Here is a 24456-nt window from a genome sequence, read left to right on the forward strand (position 1 = left end):
TGGAAATGAAGAAAATTGAATTGACATTCTTGAGTTGTGATCATTTATCAGGATCATAGGATTGAGAAAATCTTGATTAGCTAATTGGACATGAAGAAATGGTTTTCCTCAGAACACTCTTGAATAAATGTTCTTTCTAATGATTATAAGAGTTGACTCATCTTTGGAATTTAAAAAAAACTTTTATTTTGAATAATTATTAGTTCACAGGAAGTTACAAAAATAAGCTAGGTACAGTGGCATGCACCTGTAGTCTCAGCTACTCAGGAGGCTGAGGCAGTAGGATCAGTTGAGCCCAGGAGTTTGAGTCCAGCCTGGGCAACACAGCAAGGCCTCATCTCTTAAAAAAAAATATATGGACCCTGTGTACCCTCACTCAGTATTCTCTAATTGTTAACATCTTATATAACTATAGTGCACTATCAAAACCAGAAAATTGACATTTTCTGTATAATCCACAGACTCATTTAGATTTTACCAGTTTTACATGTACTGTTATATAGTTCTATGCAAACTTAACATCTGTGTAGTTCCTGTAGCCACCACCACAATTAGATACACAACTGTTTCATCATATAAGATTCCTTTATAGTCACACCCATTCTCCTCCTCTCCTCTCCATCTTCCTCTGCTCTCCCTCGTTCCTAGGAATGTTTTTGGTTTTTTTGTTTTTTTAATTTTTTTTTTTTAGACAGAGTCTCACTTTATTGCCCAGGCTAGAGTGAGTGCCCTGGCGTCAGCCTAGCTCACAGCAACCTCAAACTCCTGGGCTCAAGCAATCAGCCTACTGCCTCAGCCTCCTGAGTGGCTGGGACTACAGGCATATGACACCATTCCGGCTAATTTTTTCTATATATATTAGTTGGCCAATTAATTTCTTTCTATTTATTGTAGAGACGGGGTCTCACTTTTGCTCAGGCTGGTTTCGAACTCTTGACCTCGAGCAATCTGCCTGCCTCGGCCTCCCACAGGTGTGAGCCACTGCACCCGGCTCCTAGGAATGTTTTTTATGTATATATTTGATATTTCTCACTAACATCCAAAAGAAGGGACAGGTTCTCCCATTGACTTTTTGTGCTGTTCTGAATGCCTGAGGGAGCACACAGGAAATTAGAGGATCTTTTGTGCCTACCAGCAAGAAAATCATTAACAGAAACACAAATAGGCTTCCCAACAGAAATTATTCTTGCCCTAGCATGGTGGTGGCTCACGCCTGTAATCCTAGCACTCTGGGAGGCCGAGGCGGATTCCTCGAGGTCAGGAGTTCTAAAACAGCCTGAGCAGGAGCGAGACCCTTGTCTCTACTATAAATAGAAAGAAATTAATTGGCCAACTAATATATATAGAAAAAATTAGCCGGGTATGGTGGCGCATGCCTGTAGTCCCAGCTACTTGGGAGGCTGAGGCAGCAGGATTGCTTGAGCCCAGGAGTTTGAGGTTGCTGTGAGCTGGGCTGACACCACTGCACTCTAGCCTGGGCATCAGAGCAAGACTCTGTCTCAAAAAAAAAAAAAAAAGAAAAAAAGAAAAAGAAAAAGAAATTATTCTTATTCCTATAATTGGCTAGTTTCCAAGAAAATGTACATTGGTTCTGTCTAGATAAGCACTTGGCATGGCACTTAAAATGGATAGGAACTCAACAAATATTTATCAGGCAAGTACATTGACCTAACAGGGAGCAATGCATTTCCTAACAGGTTCTTAAGAGAAAAGTGAAACCATTCTCCATTAGTTCTGAAATTAGTAAAGCTTACAACAAGTGAAAAAATAGACATGCTGACCAGTTCATCTACTTGGTTTTCTTATTTACATTTCCTTAATTTATTTCTCCCAGGCCAGGGCGCAGTGGCTCACGCCTGTAATCCTAGCACTCTGGAAGGCTGAGGGGGGCAGATTGCTCAAGGTCAGGAATTCGAAAACAGCCTGAGCAAGAGCAAAACCCCATCTCTACTATAAATAGAAAGAAACTAATTGGCCAACTAATATATATAGAAAAAATTAGCCGGGCATGGTGGCACATGCCTGTAGTCCCAGCTACTTGGGAGGCTGAGGCAGGAAGATCGCTTGAGCCCAGGAGTTTGAGGTTGCTGTGAGCTAGGCTGACGCCACGGCACTCACTCTAGCCTGGGCAACAAAGTGAGACTCTGTCTCAAAAAATATATATATTATTTCTCCCAGCAGAAGACAAAAACAGAAACAGATTAACGTGCTGAATAAAGTCTCTCACTGAAACATTAAGGCTCTAAGGTGCTCTCCATTCCTAAAATCCCACCTGGGTCCCTGTCCTCCACAGCTTGCCTTCCAATGGGAGGGGAAGGTACAGATCCTGTAACCAGTTAGGTAAGAACAATAATTACTACGGGTAACTAACCTAGTGCTGGTCCACTAACCTGAATTCAAATTCCACGTCTTCCACACTAGTCATGCAGCATGAAGCAAAGCATTTAAGTTCTCTAAATCTCTTTTCTTAATTGGAAAATGAAGATAATAAAATCATACCTCTCACAGGGCTGTTATATGGATTAAGTGTGATATTATAGCTATGTGCCTATTACTTCAAAAACATATTTTAGCTAAACAGTGCTAAGTGACTGATGGCTTTTGCCTGATGCTTTAAATGAAAAAACTTTTTTTTTTTTGAGAGAGAGGGTCTCACTCTGTTGCCCAGGCTAGAGTGCCATGGCATCACTCTAGCTCACAGCAACCTCAAACTCCTGGGCTCAAGTAATACTCCTGCCTTAGCCTCCTGAATAGCTGGGACTACAGGCGCTCACCACGATGCCCTGCTAGTTTTTCTATTTTTAGTAGAGACAGGTCTTGCTCTTGCTCAGGCTGGTCTCAAACTCCTGAGCTCAAGCGATCCTCCTGCTTTGTCCTCCCAGAGTGCTAGGATTATAGGCATAAGTCACCTCGCCTGGCCAAATTTTTCTGTTTTTTGTAGAGACATGTTGCTCAAGCTGGTCTTCAGCTCTTGGGATGGAGTGAACGATCGTCCTGCCTCAGCCTTCCAATGTGCTAGGATTACAGGAGTGAGTCATGGAGCCTGCCCCAAAAATGGATTCTTAAATTGTTTGTGTATTTATTAGTTTATGTTTTAAGCTCATCAGGCCACCAGAAGCCTAAGTGTTACAAGCACTTTTACCAAAACAGAATTAAATTACCTTGTAGCTATGCATCACAAGTTTAGTTATTTGTAACTAACCTAAACTTCTGAGGTGGATAGATTCTGGCATAGTTCTCTATTTAAGTTTTTGCATTTACTTTTCCTTTAAAAAAAGAACTGTTAGGTAGGAATTCTGGACAGGAAGAAATAAAAATACAAATATATAATACCAAAAAAGTTTCATTTGATCTGAAGCGTAGATATATTTTGGCAAATATAGATAAAATGTTCTTTAATAAAATCTGAAGACTGCCCTATTAAGAATTAATTAACATAAAAAGTGGTTTTGTATATACAGGCCAACAGAATACTAACTGGATTTGTTATTTCATTCACAAGAACAAGGAAGGAAAAGATCTCAAATCACACTTGATTTCAACACACCAAGCCAAACAACTAATAAAACGCCCACAAAGAATGAAACTATTTTGAACTCGTCATTCTGCAAATACAAACTGTAATACTAAGATATGCACAAAATTGTGTAAGGTAGACAGTGACTGACCTTTTATTGAGAAGAGGCGGAGTCAAAGATCCTGAAAGGGTTGAGACTGCCTGCAGTCAGTACCTAGGGAACTTCCTGTTGTCACCACACCTCTGGATTAGTTGTTTGAGCTCGCTGTGCACGGTGGAAACTCTTAAGGCTCGGCGAAGTAAATCATTCTTCTTGTGAATGTGACACACATTCTGTCTAGTTTCCACATGCTGAAATTGTATTTGTTCATCAGTTTGATGTGCTTGGTGCGCTCAGGTAGGTCATTTACTGAATGATTTTTTAAAATTACTTTTAAAGTATTATTAGTAGTATCATTTTGCATTTTATCATCCTAGTTCCTTCAGGGAACTTTTTAAGTTCTGTACAGTCATTTTTAAAGAAAGAAGATATAGGCTAAATGAACTTTCTAATCCTGAAAAAAAATTTTTCTCAATGATAAAAGAAGCTATTATTTCTTTGAATAAATTTTTTTATGTACAAAAATCAAATATACTGAAAAATCTAGACTATAGAATAGTCTTTTCATTCATAGCTAAATTTTCTGTGCCTTTCCACTTCTATGAAATGAGGTCACTATTTTTCTGGAAATTTAAAAGTTTATTTTATGATATCTAATATATAGAAGGTGGGGTTTTATACTTTAATACATTGAGGATTTATTTAAATTATTCTTATACTAAAACATAATTTTATACATAAACTCCTTGAAATGGTTCCTGGCATATTGATAATTTAAAAATTATTAATCATAATAAAGAAATCAAAATTAAAATACTAATATACCTGGTAAAGTAACAAAAATAAAGTGAAATGATCAAAAAATTTTTAGGAATCCATTTCTCAGCCTTCTTAGGAATCCAGTCCTTTTTCACATAGCTGTGGTAATAATTTTTTTGAAGAGCAACGGGGAAATATGTTATGTATAATATTAAGAGTGTAAAAATGTTCATGTTCTTTGAACTAGTAAAACCATTGCTAGGAATTTATTCTAAATGAATAACTTTTAAAAGAAAAAAATCTTCGAAAACAGATAAGTCTAACTATGTTACCTGTAATAACTTAAAATTTTATACAACAGAAATGTTCATACATATAGGAATGGATAAAGGACAGTATATCAACTTAATTTTTAAAACAATAGCCATTAAAGTAATTCTGATGATATGCAGAAATGTGCAAACATATTTATAAAATAATGCAAAGTAGAAAAAGTAAAACTCAAATTTGTAGATAGACTATAATTACAGCTGTGCTAAAATCATGCATGTATGCCCATGAGTAAAGTTTAGAAGAGAAATGGAAAAATTAAAATAATTGTATTAGAATTTCAGGCCTATAAATAAATTTTTCTTAATATATGCTTTTAAAGTTGATTTACTAGTAAGTTAAAATCATGCTAATGATTATATTTCAAACTGAGTTAACATTTAAAGTGTGTATTTATTATCATTTTTAAATTTTAAAAATGAACATAAACTTAGAGATATATGTAGGGGGTGGGAGCCAACCCTAACGCACAAGCCCGATGATGATTTGTGGGTCTTTTGCTCCAGTCTCCCATTATATATCTCTATTTACAAAGTTGGAAAATGGCAACTTAATTTTTTCGACCTGCGTTATTACTGAACATCTTCTCATAAGTAAAGTCTAGTTTTATATGATTCTAGAAGACTCAGTGATGCATGCATGATAGAATCTAAGCAGATAGAGACACAACAGTAAACTTCTGTAGCTAGAAGGAAAAAAACATAATTATACCTGCAAGCTAAATCTAAATTTATCAGTATTTTCAAAACCATGAACTTAGGCCGGGCGCTGTGGCTCACGCCTGTAATCCTAGCTCTTGGGAGGCCGAGGCGGGCGGATTGCTCAAGGTCAGGAGTTCAAAACCAGCCTGAGCAAGAGCGAGACCCCGTCTCTACTATAAATAGAAAGAAATTAATTGGCCAACTGATATATATATAAAAAAAAATTAGCCGGGCATGGTGGCGCATGCCTGTAGTCCCAGCTACTCGGGAGGCTGAGGCAGGAGGATCGCTTGAGCCCAGGAGTTTGAGGTTGCTGTGAGCTAGGCTGACGCCACGGCACTCACACTCTAGCCTGGAAAACAAAGCGAGACTCTGTCTCAAAAAAAAAAAAAAAAAAAAAAAAAAACCATGAACTTGGAACTTTCATGGAGGAGAGCGATGAATAATATGCATCTGATAGCGGAAATTGTTAAGCATAAATACATTGACTTTTTGTTTGTTTGGAATCCAAAATTAGCAAGTATTAAGATGGGATTCAGAAATGCCAACGATTTAAGTCATTCACTTTCAGAGATCTTTGTTTTGTTGTTCTGATCTTCATAAAATCATGTTAGGAATTTTGGCCATAATCTTACCAGTGGGCTGACATGGTGGCTCATGCCTGTTGTCCCAGCTACCCAGAAGGCTGAGACAGGAGGATCCCTTGAGCCCAAGATTTTGAAGTTGCTATGAGCTAGGCTGATGCCACAGCACTCTAGCCTGGGCAATAGAGCTAGACACTGTCTCAAAATAGTAATAATAATAATCTTACCAATGAACAAAGCAATGGCTAGCAAATTCTGAAGTGCACTAGATTCACCTAGGGGAGGGGGGGTTGTTTAAAATGCAGAGACTCCACCCCAAAACATCCACACTTAGTGAGTCTTGAGTGAGATCTTGGAATCTGCATTTTTTTAAAAACATTTTTTTAGAGATAGAGTCTTGCTGTGTTGCCCAGGCTGGAGTGCAGTGGCTATTCACAGGTGCAATCATAGATCACAGTGCACTGCAGCCTCCTGAGTAGCGGGGACTACAGGCATATGCCACTGCAACCAGCCTGGAATCTGCATTTTTGACAAGCCCTCAAGATTTTTTAGCTGCAGGTGGTGCAAGGAACACAGGTTTATGTTGTTCTAAATTAAGGGCTATTTTTCATAAGTATTTTTAAAAGCTACTCTGTGAACAAAATTTTGGCCTACGGCAACTGCATAAAACTAGGTAGATATTTTCGTGGAGAAAATAACTTAGCGCCAAAAACACAGAGAATTATTTCCTGAGACATTGGACATCCTTTCAAATGATTTAGAACTATGCATGTGTGTGTCTGACTCATCTTTCTGTAATGTGTTGGCAAAGGTGAGTGAGGGGGTGTGAATGTGCATATTTATGTACATGATTAAGAAATAAGAGTGAGTAAATCTGGCATCTCATTTGTTTTCTCGGTTGTATCCTAAAGAAATACAGCTGGTGGTTAAAAGTAGATGTGTACTTACAATCAAGAGGGCATTCTGCCCATATGGTTCTTGCCTGTTTCTGCCCAGAGTAAGAGAAACAAGAAATGTTCTACCAGGTTTGACTCTGGCCAACTGTGATCCCTTCATAATCTGGCTCAGGATGAGTTTTTAATGCTAAATTCAGTGTTGTCCTCTGCATAAAAAATACAAACTGAGTTACTTTTCAGATTTATAAATCTTAATACAATTTCATGGCAGTGACATATCACCTCCCCCTTCTGCCTCTCTATTTCTCTCTTTCTCTCTCTCTCTCTCTTTTGAAACAGGTTCTTGCTGTGTTGCTCAGGCTGGAGTATAGTGGCATAATCATAGCTTACTGTAACCTCACACTTCTGGGCTCAAGCAGTCCTCTTGCCTCAGCCTCCCAAGTAGCTGGGACTTCAGGTGCCTGCTACCACACCCAGCTAATATTTTAGATTTTTTAATAGAGATAGAGTCTTGCTATGTTGCCCAGGCTGGTCTCCAATGCCTGGGCTCAAAAGATCCTCCCTTTGGCCTCCTAAAGTGCTGGGATTACAGGCATGAGCCACCAGACCTGGCCCCTTCTACTCTCTTAAGAAGTAGGTATCCAACTTGTTTTCTAATACTTCCAAGGCAAAGTTTCTGGCCTAAAATTTAAAATCTCTTTAGATTTTTATTTCTTGGCCTTCAGAACAGTGTTTTTAGACAAGCATAAAAATGTGCTCAAGCATGAGTTACTGGAAACATTCTGGCTGTATCAACTTGGGGTTAGCTTGTATCCCATACTGACTGATATCCATGGCCCAGCATGCAGAACACTTGAAAATGTATCTCTCAATGTTGATTTGCATCTCAGTAAATATTTTAGGGCAGCATGGAGTCAGTAAACCTGACCATGGACCGCTGTTCTAAAGACGTTAATACACATCTGTGTCATGTCTGGGGATGGGGGAAACAATAGCTTGAGCATGCCTTAGTACCCCAAACTGAAAATAAAAACAAAGTCTGAGTCAGGGATGTTTTACTTACTGACTGGAAACCGTGCATCAAGGTTAAATTAAGTGGAATATCCCATCTCTCACTTGGGTTTGTAGGTTAGTCGACTAAGGGGTTGAAGGAAACTACACCAACCATTGGTCTGATCTGAGGTAAACTAAAACTTTCATTTTTTAAAAAAGACATTTTCTTGCTCTGTTGCCCTGGGTAGAGTACGGTGGCATCATCATAGTTCACTGCAACCTCAAATTCCTGGGGTCGATCAATCCTTCTGCCTCAGACTCCTAAGTAGCTGGGACTACAGATGCATGCTACACTACCTGGCTAATTTTTCTATTTTTTTTTTTAGTAGAGACGGGGTCTTGTTCTTGCTCAGGCTGGTCTCAAACTCCCGAGTTCAAGCGATCCTCCTGCCTTGGCCTCCCAGAGTGGTAGGATTACAGGCGTGAGCTACCAAGCAGGCCTGAAACCTTCATTTAAAACAATAAACTGACAGCCATATCGAGAGTTTAAAGTGAACCCACCTTTGTTTATTGACCCTCAGAACTTCCTCTCCTCTTGCCCACATTCATAATTGCTTCATCAGTGGGTTATTTCCATCTACAGTTCCATCTTCTCTTTTCACAGATGCCTCTTTGAATGTGAACAAGGAGTCTCCTGTCTTTGAAGAGGTTTTCCCCCAATCTGAAATGTGGGAAATTAAACTAGTTCCTCCAAAAGCAGGTAGAAGCTAAAAAGCTAGAGTGGAGCTGATGCTGAGACAGCATGGGCAGCTTTGTTTAGCTTCTGTGGGGTGCGTCTTGCTAAGACACTGAGTAAAAGGATCCGTTGGAAGTTTCATCAGAAGCGGCGTGGAGTTGTCAGTGACAGTCTTGTTTCAGGGAATCACACTTTTCTATCCTGGGATTAATCTGAGAAAACAAACATCTATCCAACCCAGTTTTCACTGGCAAAGATAAAACAAAATGACAGCTATATTTAGTCACTAGGTTTGAAAATAAGATTGGTTTACTTTGCACAGGAGCAGCTGAGAAACCCCACCTCAACAGACTGGCCGAGGTGGGGCCTTTATTTAACCTTCAGTGGTAGAAAATGGAGGTCCATCAGCTTCAGGCTCCAAGGGGAAAGAAAGCGAATTGGGAAACTGGGAGCCTGGTTCTATTTTGACAGAAAAAGAGAAACTTCTGCCTCCATCACAATGAAAAGACTTTCCATATTTTCACTCTGGTCTTTCCATAAAATTGTGAAATTAATCATAGAACCATTTTTAACAGCTTTATTAAAGAGATGCAATTCACATATGATCCACCCATTTAGAGTGTACAATTCAGTGATTTTTAATATATTCACAGATAGGTGCAATCATCACCAGTCAATTTAGAACATTTTCATAACTTCCAAAAGGAACCCAGTACCCTTTAGCTATCCTACCACATTTCCTATCTCTCCCCAGCACCCACCCACCCCAAACCCTAAGCAACCACTAAACTACTTTCTTTCTCTGTAGATTTCTCTATTCTGGACATTTCATAAGAAGGGAATTATATAATATGCAATCTTTTGTGACTGGCTTCTTTCACTTATAATGTTTTCAAGATTCATCCTTGTAGCATGTGGAACCATGTTTATTAATTTAAGGATATTTTATTAGGCAAAAATATATTTGACATAAAGGTGACAAAATACCTATCTAATTAGCATTCTAATTACAAGAGTAAAATATGGTTATTTTCATGTCTTTTAATTAAAAAAAATTTTTTTTGGCCAAGCTCTTACCAAAAAATTTTTAATTTCCTGCTGTATTTATTTTTTTTTTTTTTTTTTTTTTTTTTTTTTTTTTTTGAGACAGAGTCTCGCTTTGTTGCCCAGGCTAGAGTGAGTGCCGTGGCGTCAGCCTAGCTCACAGCAACCTCAAACTCCTGGGCTCGAGCGATCCTTCTGCCTCAGCCTCCCGAGTAGCTGGGACTACAGGCATGCGCCACCATGCCCGGCTAATTTTTTATATATATATATCAGTTGGCCAATTAATTTCTTTCTATTTATAGTAGAGACGGGGTCTCGCTCTTGCTCAGGCTGGTTTTGAACTCCTGACCTTGAGCAATCCGCCTGCCTCGGCCTCCCAGAGTGCTAGGATTACAGGCGTGAGCCACCGCGCCCGGCCTGTATTTATTTTTTTAGGTGTGAGTTATTGCCTTGGATTAGTAAGATTGCCTTGCAAATTTGTTTTCCTGAGTAGAAGAAGCCTCTTATCCTTTCAAATCAGCTAGCTCCCAGATCTCAAAATTTTGTGTCCAAAAGCAATGCTAGAGATTAGCTAAATTTAGGGAATGAGAAACCACCCTCTCATTTTAGTACGAGAAAAATAGTGGTTCACTTTTTTAATCTTGTTAGTAACAGAGCCAGGACCAAACCCATGTTTCTAACTCTTAGTCTCTGGCCAGGAAAATGCATTGTCACTTGAGCATCGGCCAATATAGCTTTATGTATCCTTAGTTGAATCAAGGAAACTAAAATGATATATTTGTTGAACAGCTATTATATATCAAATTTCATGCTAAGCAATTTATATTACTTTATTTAGTCTTCATAACAACCATGTGAGGTAAATACTATTTTCCCAATTTATTATCAACATAATCAACAATTACCTATTTTCTGGCATCTACTATGTACCAGGTGGTGCTCTAGATACCTCATGGACATTATCTCTAATTCTCATAGCAGGGCTAGGATTAAGGTGAGGTGATGAGGTACTCACCAGGTGTAAAATTTAAGGGTGGTGAGGGGCACTGAAACAGTCGTCAAGGTGAATATTTTAATGCAACATTTAAAAAAATTGAAATCATTGCAATAAATCTATAATGAAGAAAATATCAATATTTTCCATAAAGATAGGCTGCTGTTTATTTTATAACCCTGTGTTCTCCTTTCTAATCTGCTGGCTTTTCCTTGTTCCTGGGGCCATGCCTTCTTCACTTCCTTACTAGGCAGTTAATGAGGGTTGACAGTGGTGTATGAGAAGACTGAATAACATGGGGCTTGGGCTTTACCATATAGCCATGTTTTTTGTTTGTAAAACTTTTGTGAACTTTTCCTACTTGTTTCAAAACATGGGAGGATATATTTTGATAGGTATATATAAGGATGCACGTTTTTTCTTCTGCTTCAGGTTCAGTATGCCTCTGAGTAGCACCGACTAACGGATCAGCATTATTAGGATTATTTTACAGTTGCAAAACTGAGGGCCAGAGAGGTTAGGCAATTAATTTCCAGAGGTCACATAGCTAGTAGGCAGTAGAGTTGGACCTGAAACCTAGGTCTGCCTCCAAAACTCATGCTTTTTCTAAATTCGTGTTGTAGTTTTGTTTAAGACATGAGACCAAAGGTTGGCAAACATTTTCTGTAAAAAGCCAGATAGTAATAGTTCAGCTGTAGAGGCCATCGTTGTAACCACTCAAGTCTGCCTTTACAGCAGGGAAGCAGCCATGGACACTATAAATATGGGCACGGCCAGATTAGGCCTGCGGGCCAGCATGCATTAGATTACCACAAAATGTCTCAGGCACAAATATGCTGTTGCTAAAGAAATTATAGCCAGATTGCCCTGACATCCTACTTGGATACCTTTCTTTTAATTTAAGAGAGGGAAGGCAATAAATGATAATCATGCCTGCTCTAAATACAAGTTGAATTCCTCATCAAAGAATATTGGAGACATCCACCATCCAGTTGTAATTTTCCAATTGTCAACAGGAAACGGCATTTCAGAGTTAATTGAATTTCAAAGTAGTCTGAAAAGGACAGGCAAAATTTCTCCCGTTTCAGATAAACTCTAATAGAAGAGGTTAAGCTTTCAAAACCAGTTTAACGTGTTCTGTGGTTACTTGGTTGTACTCTGTTAATACTTCGCTCTGAGCAACTTTGACTTTGTAACAGAACGAAATAACCCCAAAGAAGTTTGCTTCTGTTAATACTTCCTCTGAGCAACTTTGACTTTGTAACAGAACCAAATAACCCAAAAGAAGTTTGCCTTCTGAAGGCATACCAGTAGTGGATCACTTTAGAAATACTCACACAAATTAGAACTTGAACTATATTTATGTGAATGAAGACATTTAACACATTTGCTATTCACAAATATCTAGTATATTCACACTCTCAAAATTGCCTGGGAATTTGGGGTCTAACAAAAAGACCCCAGATTTCTGTGCTAGGGGCTGGGGACACAATACTGGACAAAAGAATAACACAATACCTGCCCTCAAGGTCTTAAGCTTATTTGTAACATGGCCTAAGATAAGATAAATTTAATGCTTCCTTTTTATTTATTTTTTTTTTTTTTGAGACAGAGTCTCGCTTTGTTACCCAGGCTAGAGTGAGTGCCATGGCGTCAGCCTAGCTCACAGCAACCTCAAACTCCTGGCTCAAGCAATCCTCCTGCCTCAGCCTCCCAAGTAGCTGGGACTACAGGCATTCGCCACCATGCCCGGCTAATTTTTTGTATATATGTTAGTTGGCCAATTAATTTCTTTCTATTTATAGTAGAGACGGGGTCTCGCTCTTGCTCAGGCTGGTTTCGAACTCCTGACCTCGAGCAATCCGCCCGCCTCGGCCTCCCAGAGAGCTAGGATTACAGGCGTGAGCCACCGCGCCCGGCCTAATGCTTCCTTTTTAAAATGTGATTAATTCTGGGGGGAAATTTTAAACAATGACTATCACAAGTGAAATGCATAACTCATTTTTCTTTGCATATTATTTTCCAGGCCTTGTCACCTGTGGTCATATTTTAACACACTTTTAACCATAGTACATTTCATATTCCATTTATTTTATATGTTGCATCATATATTCTTTGTAGTATCCATATGGATCATTCTGAATGGTTGAATAATAAGTTGATATTCAGGTAACTTTTATTGATGACAACTCTGAACCAGCCTCTGTTCTTGGCACTGGGAATAGAATGGATCAAACAGAAAAAATGATCAATTATCCTGGAGCTTCTACACTAGTGAGGGAAGTTATTCTAGACTAAGGAAACAATATCTCAGGCTTGTGGTAGGAAAAAAGCAAGTAACATATAAGGAAGAAAATGCTCTAGAGTATAATTCAATACAAGAAGAAAGTAGAATAATATTGATAGTTCCCGAAGGGAAGAATGTTCAAAGCCAAGTCATCCTTTACGCTAAAGATATCATTTCCAGATATGAATGAACTTAGGAATTATATTAATCATCAGCGCTCCTTGAAAAGACAGCAAGAGCCAGTCACTTAGGGGTGAAGATAGAAGCCTAGGAAGAAACGAACTCACAGTTATGAGCAATGAGCATGAACATTATAGAATTAAAACTACATAACTGGGAAAACATGATTCCAAAAGATGACTTTTATATACAGCCCATTCTCATTATCCATGGCAGTTATGCTCTATAGAGTGGCCTCAAACATTAAATTAGCAAATCCTGAACCATTGCTCCCAGGGGAAATATAAGGTTAGGTTTCTGTAAGCCTCTGGTAACAATATTTTTGTCAAGCAATCAAAACATATCTTTCTGTGTGTTTTTGTTTAAAGATACCTAATTTAATATAAATTGTTGCTTCATTAATGTTGGATTTATGGCCAACAGCACTATAACTCATGCCTGAACAAAGCTTACCTAACACATTCCTTGCCTCCATAAGGCACATGACAGCCTTCTTCTTCTTCTTCTTTTTTTTTTTTTTTTTTTTTTGAGACAGAGTCTCACTTTGTTGCCAAGGCTAGAGTGAGTGCCATGGCATCAGCCTAGCTCACAGCAACCTCAAACTCCTGGGCTCAAGCAATCCTCCTGCCTCAGCCTCCTGAGTAGCTGGGACTACAGGCATGTACCACCATGCCCGGCTAATTTTTTTTTTATATGTATGTTAGTTGGCCAATTAATTTCTTTCTATTTATAGTAGAGACGAGGACTCACTCTTGCTCAGGCTGGTTTCAAACTCCTGACCTTGAGCAATCCACCCGCTTCGGCCTCCCAGAGTGCTAGGATTATAGGCGTGAGCCACCGCGTATGACAGCCTTCTTATGCTTAGAAACACTAGACAGAACCTCAGCACTATGTTTGGCAACATTTTAAGCAGTGAAATAATTAAGAGAAAGCACTGGGAGCAGAAAACATGGCACTAAATGACCATCACTAAGTGACCATGAAAAGGACAAGGACATTTGTGTAGAGCATGAGAGCTGAAACAAAGAAGCAGAGTGTTGCTTTGCTTGATCTCAGCTGAGAGTGTGCATGTCAGCGAGTCCAATGCTTTGCCACTCTGCACATGTCCATGAATGACCAAAAAGGCACCTCAAATACTGATTTGTGGGCTACAAATACATTCATAAATATGGAAGCCACAAATAGTGAGAATTGACTATACTTTGACAATGGGAAAAATGTATATATTTGTGTGAGTGTATGTGTATGTAACGAAGAAAGGAGGGCTCAAGGAGAATTTGAGAGGAAATACAGGTGTATTAACTTTCGCATTTTTCTCGGCAGAGAATGAATAAATAGAACAGATTTAGTAGAACAGAAACTGTGATTGATACATCAATACAAAGAGACTTCAATATTTATTTCCAAACTATAAAAGAAATCACCAGATGAGCTAAAAATAATTTTATAAGTAATAAAAATCAAGAGGTAGAAATCCAATTAGTGGAGAGAAGTATTAAGTATGCTAATACTTATACTCATCATTTGTAACAGAATCTCATTAGATACTCAAGGAACTAAAGCCAGGACTAGAGCACAGTTAGGAAAGAACTGTTCTGACAAAGATCAGCATCGGGACACGTGGCAGAAAGGAGCAACACGCTCCGCGACAGTCTGAAGTACAGTTTCTAAGTGTCCCCCATATCCTTGCTGGGGGTTGTACGTTGGTGAATAGTTTAAGTCTGAATAAATATACTTATGTATGCAGCAGTTCTGCCTGTAGCCTACTCCTGGCATACAGTCCACACATTCACATCCTATGAAATAGAATTTTAAGTATTTCATATAAAGTTATAGAGATAGCCAGGTATGGTGGCTCATGCCTGTAATCCCAGCACTTTGGTAGGCCGAGGCTGGAGGAGCACTTGAGGCCAGGAATTTGAGACCAGCTTGGGCAATATAGCGAGACCCCTGCCTCTACAAAAAAAGAAAAAATTAGCCAGGCATGGTGGTGTGCATCTATAGTCACAGCTACTTGGGAGGCTGAGGAGGGAGAATTGCTTGAGCCCAGGAGTTTGAAGTTGTAGTAAGCTATAATGAGGCCACTTCACTCTAACCTGGGCAACAGAGGGAGACCCTGTCTCAAAAAAATACCTATATAGATAAATGATAAACACCAGAAGAATTAAAACAGGTTGTAAAGTTCCCAATATGAGAAAGAATACATAAATTAAAAAAACCCTAAAAAGAAAAAGAGGACAATCCATACAGCCAAAGATAGGGAACATAGAAGGCACTAAAACCAGAAAATGCAGCATTACATTGTTAAATACAATTGTGTCCATTCAACTCCTCTGAGAGGCAGACCAGGATGGGATTGGAAGTGGCAGAGATCTGCTAGCAGGAATGCAAGTGAAGGCTAAAGGGGGTGGCGGCAGGGAGAGCCTTGGCCCCATGAGGCAGGTCTGGCACCTGGGAAAGAGAGATCAGGTAGGAGAAGCCTCAGACCCCAGCAGGGAAGGGAAGATCAGGTAGGAGAAGCCTCGGACCCCAGCACAGTTCCCAGACTATTTCAGCCAGATTGGTGGATAGTCCCTGAGCTAACATGGCTGGTTAGAGGAATCCCACATGGGGCAGGAATGGCCTGCCTGGCCTGGTTCTAGTAACCCCACAGTGCTTAGTCATTGGCTGGGAGCAGCCTAGGGGAGCCTGGCTATTTTTTTTATATATATAGATTTTTAGTTGGCCAATTAATTTATTTCTATTTATCATAGAGACAGGGTCTCGCTCTTGCTCAGGCTGGTCTCAAACTCCTGAGCTCAAGTGATCTGCCCGCCTCGGCCTCCCAGAGTGCTAGGATTACAGGCGTGAGCCACCGCGCCCCGCCTCACTTATCTTTCTTAAAGGATCTCAAAATGGGTTATAAAATAAAACCCAACTTGATTTTACATATCAGATCCTTTAAAAACAAAGGGATTCATAAGGTAAAAAGAGTAGATAAAGATATGCTAGGCAAATGCTGACAAAAGGAAAGATGCGTATGGCAAAAATATTTGGTAGAATTCAAGGCAAAAGGGGCACATTAAAATGAAATAAGACATAACACCTGGAACATTAAGTCTAGGTAATAAAGCAAAAATCTATGAAAATAAAGCTTAATACTTTGGGAAACTTTAATTTGCCTAACTGTGATGTCATTATACTTTGATGTTATTACGCTTTTATTATTTAAAATGAATCCCCCACTGTTCGAATTTAGAGACATTATTTCCAGATGATGTAAGAGGAAAAAAAGACCCTGGGTCCTCAGATCAAGCCAAACTCCCTATTTAAATTCTCACTTTACATTGTATCTCTTTTACATGGCACATATCACAGTCATTTCATACTTCTTTGTGTATCTCATTTTATTAATGCCTTAATCTCCCTCTAAAATGCCACCTGACACAGAACCTAGGATAGAGTAGACTCTTGTTGAGTGACTTGCACATGCTTTCTGAGGATGAGAGAGAATATATGTAAAGCCTTCATAATATTTAGTGCTGACAGAGGGGAAATCTGTTTTTTACTCAATATTTACAGTGGACTTCTGCAGGGCACAATGCCATTACCAAAATAACAAAGAGATGCAAAGTTATGTGAGGTCAGAAGGGCTCTGGCAAATGAAAAATAAAAATCCTTTTTTTTTTTGGTCTTCTTTCGTGTCAGTAACTATCCATTTTTTTTTTTTTTTTTTTTGTTTTTTTTTTTTTTTGAGACAGAGTTTCGCTTTCTTGCCTAGGCTAGAGTGAGTGCCGTGGCGTCAGCCTAGCTCACAGCAACCTCAAACTCCTGGGTTTAAGCAATCCTACTGCCTCAGCCTCCCGAGTTGCTGGGACTACAGGCACGAGCCACCATGCCCGGCTAATTTTATATATATATATGTATTAGTTGGCCAATTAATTTATTTCTATTTTTTATAGTAGAGACGGGGTCTCGCTCAGGCTGGTTTTGAACTCCTGACCTTGAGCAATCCGCCCGCCTCGGCCTCCCAGAGTGCTAGGATTACAAGCGTGAGCCACCGCGCCCGGCCAGTAACTATCCATTTTAAGGGATTCTAGTAAAGAATCAGCAAGTGAAGGAGGTTGGTTGAACCACTCCATACATGGCAAAGTTGCCAGTTGCTGCTGAAAAACAGCTCTGGCCTAAAACTTCACAACTTCTCTCTGAGCCTTCCAAGGGCTCAGATGTGTGACTTAGGTCACACTGGGCCTAATATTGCTCATTGGCTCAAAATGAAGAGACATAGCGATTCGATAGTCCTCTTCTTGGGAAAGGGATCTCTCTCTTCTCCAGTATGACCTCATTCAGAATCAGTTTCTGCAGCATTCCTCTCTTGGGCAGATAGGTGGCAAGGGAAAGGTGACATAATCTCCCCAGGCCACCTGGTGAGTCAGTCGCACAACCAGGAACAAAACCCAGCTTTAGTGCTGGCTGAGACCGAGAGGCTCAGCCCTATCCCGTGACACCTCCTGCTCAATAAAATGACTAATTAAACAGTCAATTATTTGCTCTGGGACTTACTCTACAAGCAACCAGACATGGCCATGTTCCCAGGAGCACGCAAGCTACAGGAAGAGGAAATGACAGAGGCCAATAGATGGAGAACATGTTTACATTGTGAACACGCCTCACTGCACATGCTACTTGATAGCGTAGAGTAAAAGCAGAAATGTATGAGTTTGCAGTGCATTATGAACTACCTCTTTTCTAAGATGAGAGGTTTCAAAGCCTCTTTAACTTTTTAACCTTGTTTGATTTTTTTTTTTTTTTTTTTTTTTTTGCTTGTTTTATTTGGAACTTCACTCACTCCTGGGTACCAGAGTCTTTGCAAGAAGTTTCAAATAAATGGACCCAGATTATTATGGGCAGCAACCCCAGGATAAAGACTCAGAATGAAGGAAGAACGATTCCTGGGTGTGCAAATGTAGATTCATTGAGAATAGGGGCCCAGAGCAAATGCTTCCTAAATGTCTATTGGAGGAAATCAGAAAAGATGTTTCCCATTATTTTAAGAATTATTTCACCATCGTTTCACCATTAAAGAATCATTTGTAGGAGCTGATTTTTGTGAGAGGTGGAAAGCGCAGGTTCTGTGTCCGTCTTTTGTTTGAGTTGATTATCATCAACTCAGAAGACTCTCGTCTTCTGTTGGCCCATTGCAAGTTAACAGTCTTACCTTCCTGTTTCCTCCCCAAAGAATGGCCACCTGGAGCACCTTGCCTCCTCCTGAGTATCCTAAAGGGTCATCTCCAGCTTGGAGCTGGGGATTATTTGTTGTTGCAGAGCAGTTACTGAGTCCTCTACCCTGTGCTGGGCACTGTGAGGGATACACAGGTTATGAGACCCCATTTTAAGGAGATTGTGGTCTAGTAGGATAGACACATGTACATAAATACTTATAATAGGACGTTGGTACTTTGACAGAGGAGTCTGCTGACCTCCTCGTTTGTCAGCAAATTAATAAACTCCTCTTTCCTTCTCAAACCACTTGTGCTCGCTCTTCTGATGCAGCCCCGAGGACAGGTGCCAAGCTTTCTGTAACATCATGGCTGTGAGAAACAAGGACAGACTGAGACACTGCCGTAAACCAAAGGAAAATAAGAATACATGACAACTAAAAGCAACGTGATTCTAGAAAAGAAAAAGGATATGAGTAGGAAAACTGGTGAAGTTGAAATAAAGTCTGCAGTTTAGGTAACAGTAATTTAGTTATGAAAGATGTTAACATTACAGGAAACTGAAGTATGTACAGAAACTCTCTGTACTATCTTTACAAATTTTCTTTAAAACTTAAATTATACACTGTTTGAGGAAGGCATCTTAAGAGAAACTTGTTTCCATTTAGGATTCATTAACTGTCCTTCCTCCAGACAGCCTGCTGGCCCCACCTGCTGCTGTCACGTCAGCTCTGACCTGGATTTCCTTGCTTTCTACCCTGCCGGCCGCTCTACAAAGCTGAAGGCAGTCGGGAGTGCTTGTAGTCCCAGCCACTGGGGAGGCTGAGAAAGGAGGATTGCTTGAGCCCAGGAGACCACCCTGGACAAAAGTGAGACCCTATCTTAAAGTATTTTTTTAAAAAACAATATTGTGGAAAAAAACAGTAAAATTATATTCTGTAATTGTGATTCCTGAATTTAAAAATTACCAAGAAACTGAAGTACACTTCTTTATAGTAGTCTCTATAAAATAAACTAATCAAAATCAAATAGGTTTTTGTTTGTTTGTTTGTTTGTTTTTTGAGACAGAGTCTTGCTCTGTTGCCCAGGCTAGAGTGTCGTGGCATCAGCCTAGCTTACAGCAACCTCAAATTCCTGGGCTCAAGTGATCCTCTTGCTTTGGCCTCCCAGTGTGCTCAAAATCAAGTAATTCAGGCAATAAAGATAGATCAACAGTCTTTGAGTCCAATTGGTGATAGTCTTTTTTGGGGGCAAGAATGGTGATTAAGAACCATATTTCACTGTTAAATGACCTTATTTAAAAAGATATCCATTGGTTAGCCTGGTAACACAAGTCATAGTAACCTGGAAACCCACTGAAAGAGACATAAGAATTGAAAAATTTTGGGAATAGCCAAGAGTTAAACAAAAATCATTGGGGGCCATTGTTTTATACTAAACTCCTGCAGTAGGCCCCGGTAGATCAGACTAAAAATCAAAATGGGGTCACCATGCTCACCAAATTAAAAGTGAGTTGTTATCTGGTCTTCTGAGATACCAGGAAAGAGAAAGATAACAGCCTAATTTCCAAACAAAATAAATAAACAAATAAATACTCACACCCCTGAAAGTGTGCTTTCATTGTGCTGCCCACAAGGCACGTAAAGGGGTTTTGGGAGTCCTGGCGTGGAGGACAGTGGTTATGGCGGGGAGAGTTGGAGAAGGCGTCACTGAGGGGACTTTTGGGTTAGACTTTGAAAGAGGGTGGGATTTGGAAGAATCGCTTTCCTGGTGAAACTAGAGGGCACTACTCATGGGCTCTGGATCGAGTATGACTTTGCAACTTCATTCAGCTAGATCCAGCCCCTTGCCAGGTGCTATAAGGAACGTAAGAACTCTGGCAAACGTGGGACAGCTCTCTTGTTTTAAACCCATCCTAGGAAAGAACTGTCATGATGTCGTCTAATTTTTATTTTCAGACACAGATGAACCATGTCCTTCATTCACCAGACTGAGCTTTCACAGTGCAGTGGTTGGCACGGGACTAAACGTGAAGCTGATGCTGTACACAAGGAAAAACCTGACCTGCGCACAAGCCATCAGCCCCACAGATTTGGGGAGCTTGAATGTGACCAAGAAAACCACCTTCATTGTCCATGGATTTAGGCCAACAGGCTCCCCTCCAGTTTGGATAGGGGACTTAGTAGAGGGTTTGCTCTTTGTAGAAGACATGAACGTGGTTGTCGTTGATTGGAATCGAGGAGCTACAACTGTAATATACAGCCATGCAGCTGGCAAGTCCAAAAACGTAGCTGTAGTCTTGAAGGAATTTATCGACCAGATGTTGGTAAGAGAATTCTCTTAGATGATTCAGGGCCAAATTGAAACTGGCCCATTATCTGAAGGTTTAAAGTCAAAAGATATCTGCAGTGAACAGGGTGACTATTTTGCAAATACGAATAAGCCCCAGGGAAGGTAGGGGTAGGGACTGCACGCAGGCATGGTTGCACAGGTTGCACACTACACAGGGCACCCATCCAAGGTATCATCACAGTCATTGTAGACATTGTAGATTTATATATTTGGGATGACAATTTTCTAACAGATGACGACAAAGTATATTGAAGAAGGGCATCTTTTTCTTTCCTTTCTTTCTTTCTTTTTTTTTTTTTTTTTTTTTTGAGACAGAGTCTCACTTTGTTGCCCAGGCTAGAGTGAGGGCCGTGGCGACAGCCTAGCTCACAGCAACCTCAATCTCCTGGGCTCAAGCAATCCTCCTGCCTCAGCCTCCCGAGTAACTGGGACTACAGGCATGCACCACCATGCCTGGCTAATTTTTTCTATATATATTAGTTGGCCAATTAATTTCTTTCTATTTATAGTAGAGATGGGGTCTCACTCTTGCTCAGGCTGGTTTCTAACTCCTGACCTTGAGCAATCTGCCCGCCTCGGCCTCCCAGAGTACTAGGATTACAGGCGTGAGTCACCGTGCCCGGCCTCTTTTTTCTTTTTTGAGACAGAGTCTCACTTTGTTGCCAGGCTAGAGTGAGTGCTGTGGCGTCAGCCTAGCTTACAGCAACCTCAAACTCCTGGGCTCAAGCAATCCTACTGCCTCGGCCTCGCGAGTAACTGGGACTACAGGCATGCACCACCATGCCCAGCTAATTTTTTTCTATATATCTTTAGTTGGCCAATTAATTTCTTTCTATTTATAGTAGAGACAGGGCTCACTCTTGCTCAGGCTGGTTTCGAACTCTTGACTTCGAACAATCCACCTGCCTCAGTCTCCCAGAGTGCTAGGATTACAGGCGTGAGCCACCTCGCCCAGTCATCTTTTTCTAACTCACATAAAGATGTCTTATGGGCAGGAAAGATTCAGTCTAGGGGTTTCCTAGTTTAAACTCCTAAGAGGTTCCTCAACTTCTCTGGCTGTTCCTTTTGCTAAGACTGCCAAAAGTTTAGTGACCAGGTAATCCAAACTGAGTGAGACACGTGGTCTGATGAGATGATTGATGTTTTTAGAAGACTTGCAAAACTTAAACTTTAAATTTTATTTAGTGGTCTATCTCATGAGATGCCCCTTGTAACAACAACAACAAAAGTGACATGAAATCAGGACAATTCAGAGGCAGTCAGGTCTGGTAACCCTTGTGGCCAAGGATGACGTGATTTACAGGAGCTTCCCATCTAAGCCACAGCCCCAGGAAAGTAAATACTAAACTGACTAATGACAAGCCATCCCAGCAGCATAGGGACAGTGTGGTCCACTCTCTGTCCACGCTTTCCTCCTTTACTTCCCTCTCCATCATGATTTCTTTAACTGAGCCAGTATGAAGTTAAGGGAGTTCATCAAAATGTATTGTTGCCCCTCTCCCCAGTCTGGAAAGGTCTGGACTTGGCCAGACTGGTTTGAATCCTGCTCTGCTCCCTCACCAATTGCCTGACCTGGGGCTGATGACTTCAATTCTGGGACTCAGTTTCCTTACGATCCTGTATGATTCCTGTATAATCCAAAGAATAGTATTTAGGAGAATGAGCTGAATCTCTCTCTCCTACTACAAAACCATATTGCAATAGTTCTTGAATAAAGTCTTCCCTGCCACCCCTCCCCCCAAAATAGTGTTTACTTTGCGGGGGCGTTATGACTTTTAAGTGAGATAATAGATGCTTAGAAATATTTCTTCAAAGTCAACAGCTAGGAAATTTCTCCAAATGTTGTCAACTCCTTGGCCCCTTACAACTTGTAATGACGGACCTCTTGACATTCTAGGCAAACGGAGCTTCTCTTGACAACATTTACATGATTGGAGTAAGTCTAGGAGCCCACATAGCCGGGTTTGTTGGAGAGATGTACGACGGGCAGCTGGGGAGAATTACAGGTAAGACCCATGAACAGGCACGGGGCGGCGGCCTGGGCAGGGTGTTCCTGGGGGAGCATTATTCGGGCAATCCAACTCTTTGGGTTCAAAGCCAGCTCTTCCAATTACTTAACCTCTCTAAGTGTAGATCCTCTTGTGCAAAAGGAAGACCATAATAATATTGACCTCAGGTTATTATTTAATAAAATATAAGTAAAGCACATTGTCAATTGTATATGCCACAGGAAAGATTGGTGGGGTCTTTATGTCTCTATGGCTAGAAAAACAGCTGTGTCCCATGGGTATTTGGTCTGTGTGCCCCAAACAGACAGCCTCCTTCCTTTCATGGAATCTAGGATAGCTTCAGTTACAGACCTGATACACCTCGGTCCCCAAGCATGGCTGGAGTCTCATGGTAAGAAAATGAAATGGGAATTTTGATGGCTGGGGCTTACTCACTAAATATCAGCTTTCAGGCCAGCACTGAATGGAAATACTCAGAAACACTGCTGTCAAACCCCAAACAAAGACTCCTTTGCTAGGATCTCTTGCCTAGTGCTTCGTAACTTTCCACAGCTACACGTCACGGGCTGAGGGTGGCTGTCTCTTTCAGACTCCAGGCGTCTCCCATTCACCTTTCCCAGAGACCTCTAGCTCGCTGGAGCCTCAAATTCCTCGGCTCAAGTGATCTGCCTGCCTTCTGAGTAGCTAGGACTACAGGTGCTCACTGCCACACCTGGCTAATTTTTAAATTTTTTTGTAGGGACAGGGTCTCGCTATATTGCTCAGGCTTGTCTCAAACTCCTGGGCTCAAGTGATCTTCCTTCCTTGACCTCTCAAAAGTGCTGGGATTACAGGTGTGAGCCACCATGCCCAGCCCCCAGAGAGCTGTTTTAAATCTAGAGAATCTGAAAAGGTAAAAGTGGCTGGAGGGAGGGAAGAGGTAAATGATTCAAACCAACTACACTTGGGAGGTAAACTTTTAGGACCACAAGTCTAAATGTGCTACTTAAGCTTGGCAGGTAGCTCTGTGCACGTCATTTCTGTGTCACACCCCCTGTGTTTTCTGGCATCTCCTCTAGCCCTGGTACCCAAGGATACATTGTTTGTCCTGGATGGTTTTTTCTCACTTTTACCCCAAAGGTCAAGGCTGCCTTCATCTTATTTACTTGCTTTCCTAGTAAAACAAGCTCTTTTTATGTTTTAAAATTTATTATTATTTACAACAAGCAATATGTCTTTACTTTTTAAAAATTTTATTTTCCCTCACGTATAGAAAGAACAGATGGCTTGAATTTACCTGTATCCCTTATGTGTTGGGAGTCTGGGAGTCCCTCTTCTAGTGGGTGGGACTTTTCCCAGTGGTGGGAAAGTTGACCAGCTCTCAAAAAGAAGGAATAAGAAGGAGAAGGAGGAGAAGGAGGAGGAGGAGGAGGAGGAGAAGCAGCAGCAGCAGATTTTGCTAATTTTCATGGTGTAAATATTCCTACCATGGCTGATTTCCAGCTACCAACCTGACACCATTGACCACAGAGTTTGGGAAGACAGGAGCAAACTCTGCCCTCCAGCGCTGGCACTGCTTTCTTCTATCTATTCATATGCCCCAGTTTCACCCCTTAGCCTCCCAACAAACTTGTTCCCACAAGTACTTTGATTTTTTTTTTTAAAGAGATGGGCTGAGGTTCAAGCAATTCTCCCATCCCAGCCTCCGGAGTAACTGGGTCTACAGGTGTGAGGCACCATGCCCAGCTCCCTCGGATACTTTGAATGTGAACTGCAAGGTATTCAGGTCTCTGACTA

At 40.6% G+C, this 24456-nt stretch overlaps 1 protein-coding gene across 3 annotated transcripts in view; it reads left to right on the top strand.

The window, feature by feature from the left end:
- Positions 1 to 3751: 3751 nt before the first annotated feature.
- The window catches only part of LIPH (lipase H), a 42422-nt gene continuing 21717 nt past the window's right edge, over positions 3752 to 24456 (top strand). The window contains exons 1-4 of one of the 3 annotated variants that reach the window (XM_076003323.1): positions 3752 to 3914; positions 19013 to 19188; positions 20278 to 20645; positions 22569 to 22677. In XM_076003323.1, the coding sequence (XP_075859438.1) occupies positions 20358 to 20645; positions 22569 to 22677 (397 nt within the window). In that variant the 5' untranslated portion in view covers positions 3752 to 3914; positions 19013 to 19188; positions 20278 to 20357. Of the gene's footprint in view, positions 3915 to 17911; positions 19189 to 20277; positions 20646 to 22568; positions 22678 to 24456 lie in introns of those variants that run through there. The other 2 variants (XM_012749820.2, XM_076003325.1) reach the window with 2 other exon arrangements.

This window comes from Microcebus murinus, chromosome 1 (genome assembly GCF_040939455.1).
Source record: "Microcebus murinus isolate Inina chromosome 1, M.murinus_Inina_mat1.0, whole genome shotgun sequence".
NCBI classification, from domain to species: domain Eukaryota; kingdom Metazoa; phylum Chordata; class Mammalia; order Primates; family Cheirogaleidae; genus Microcebus; species Microcebus murinus.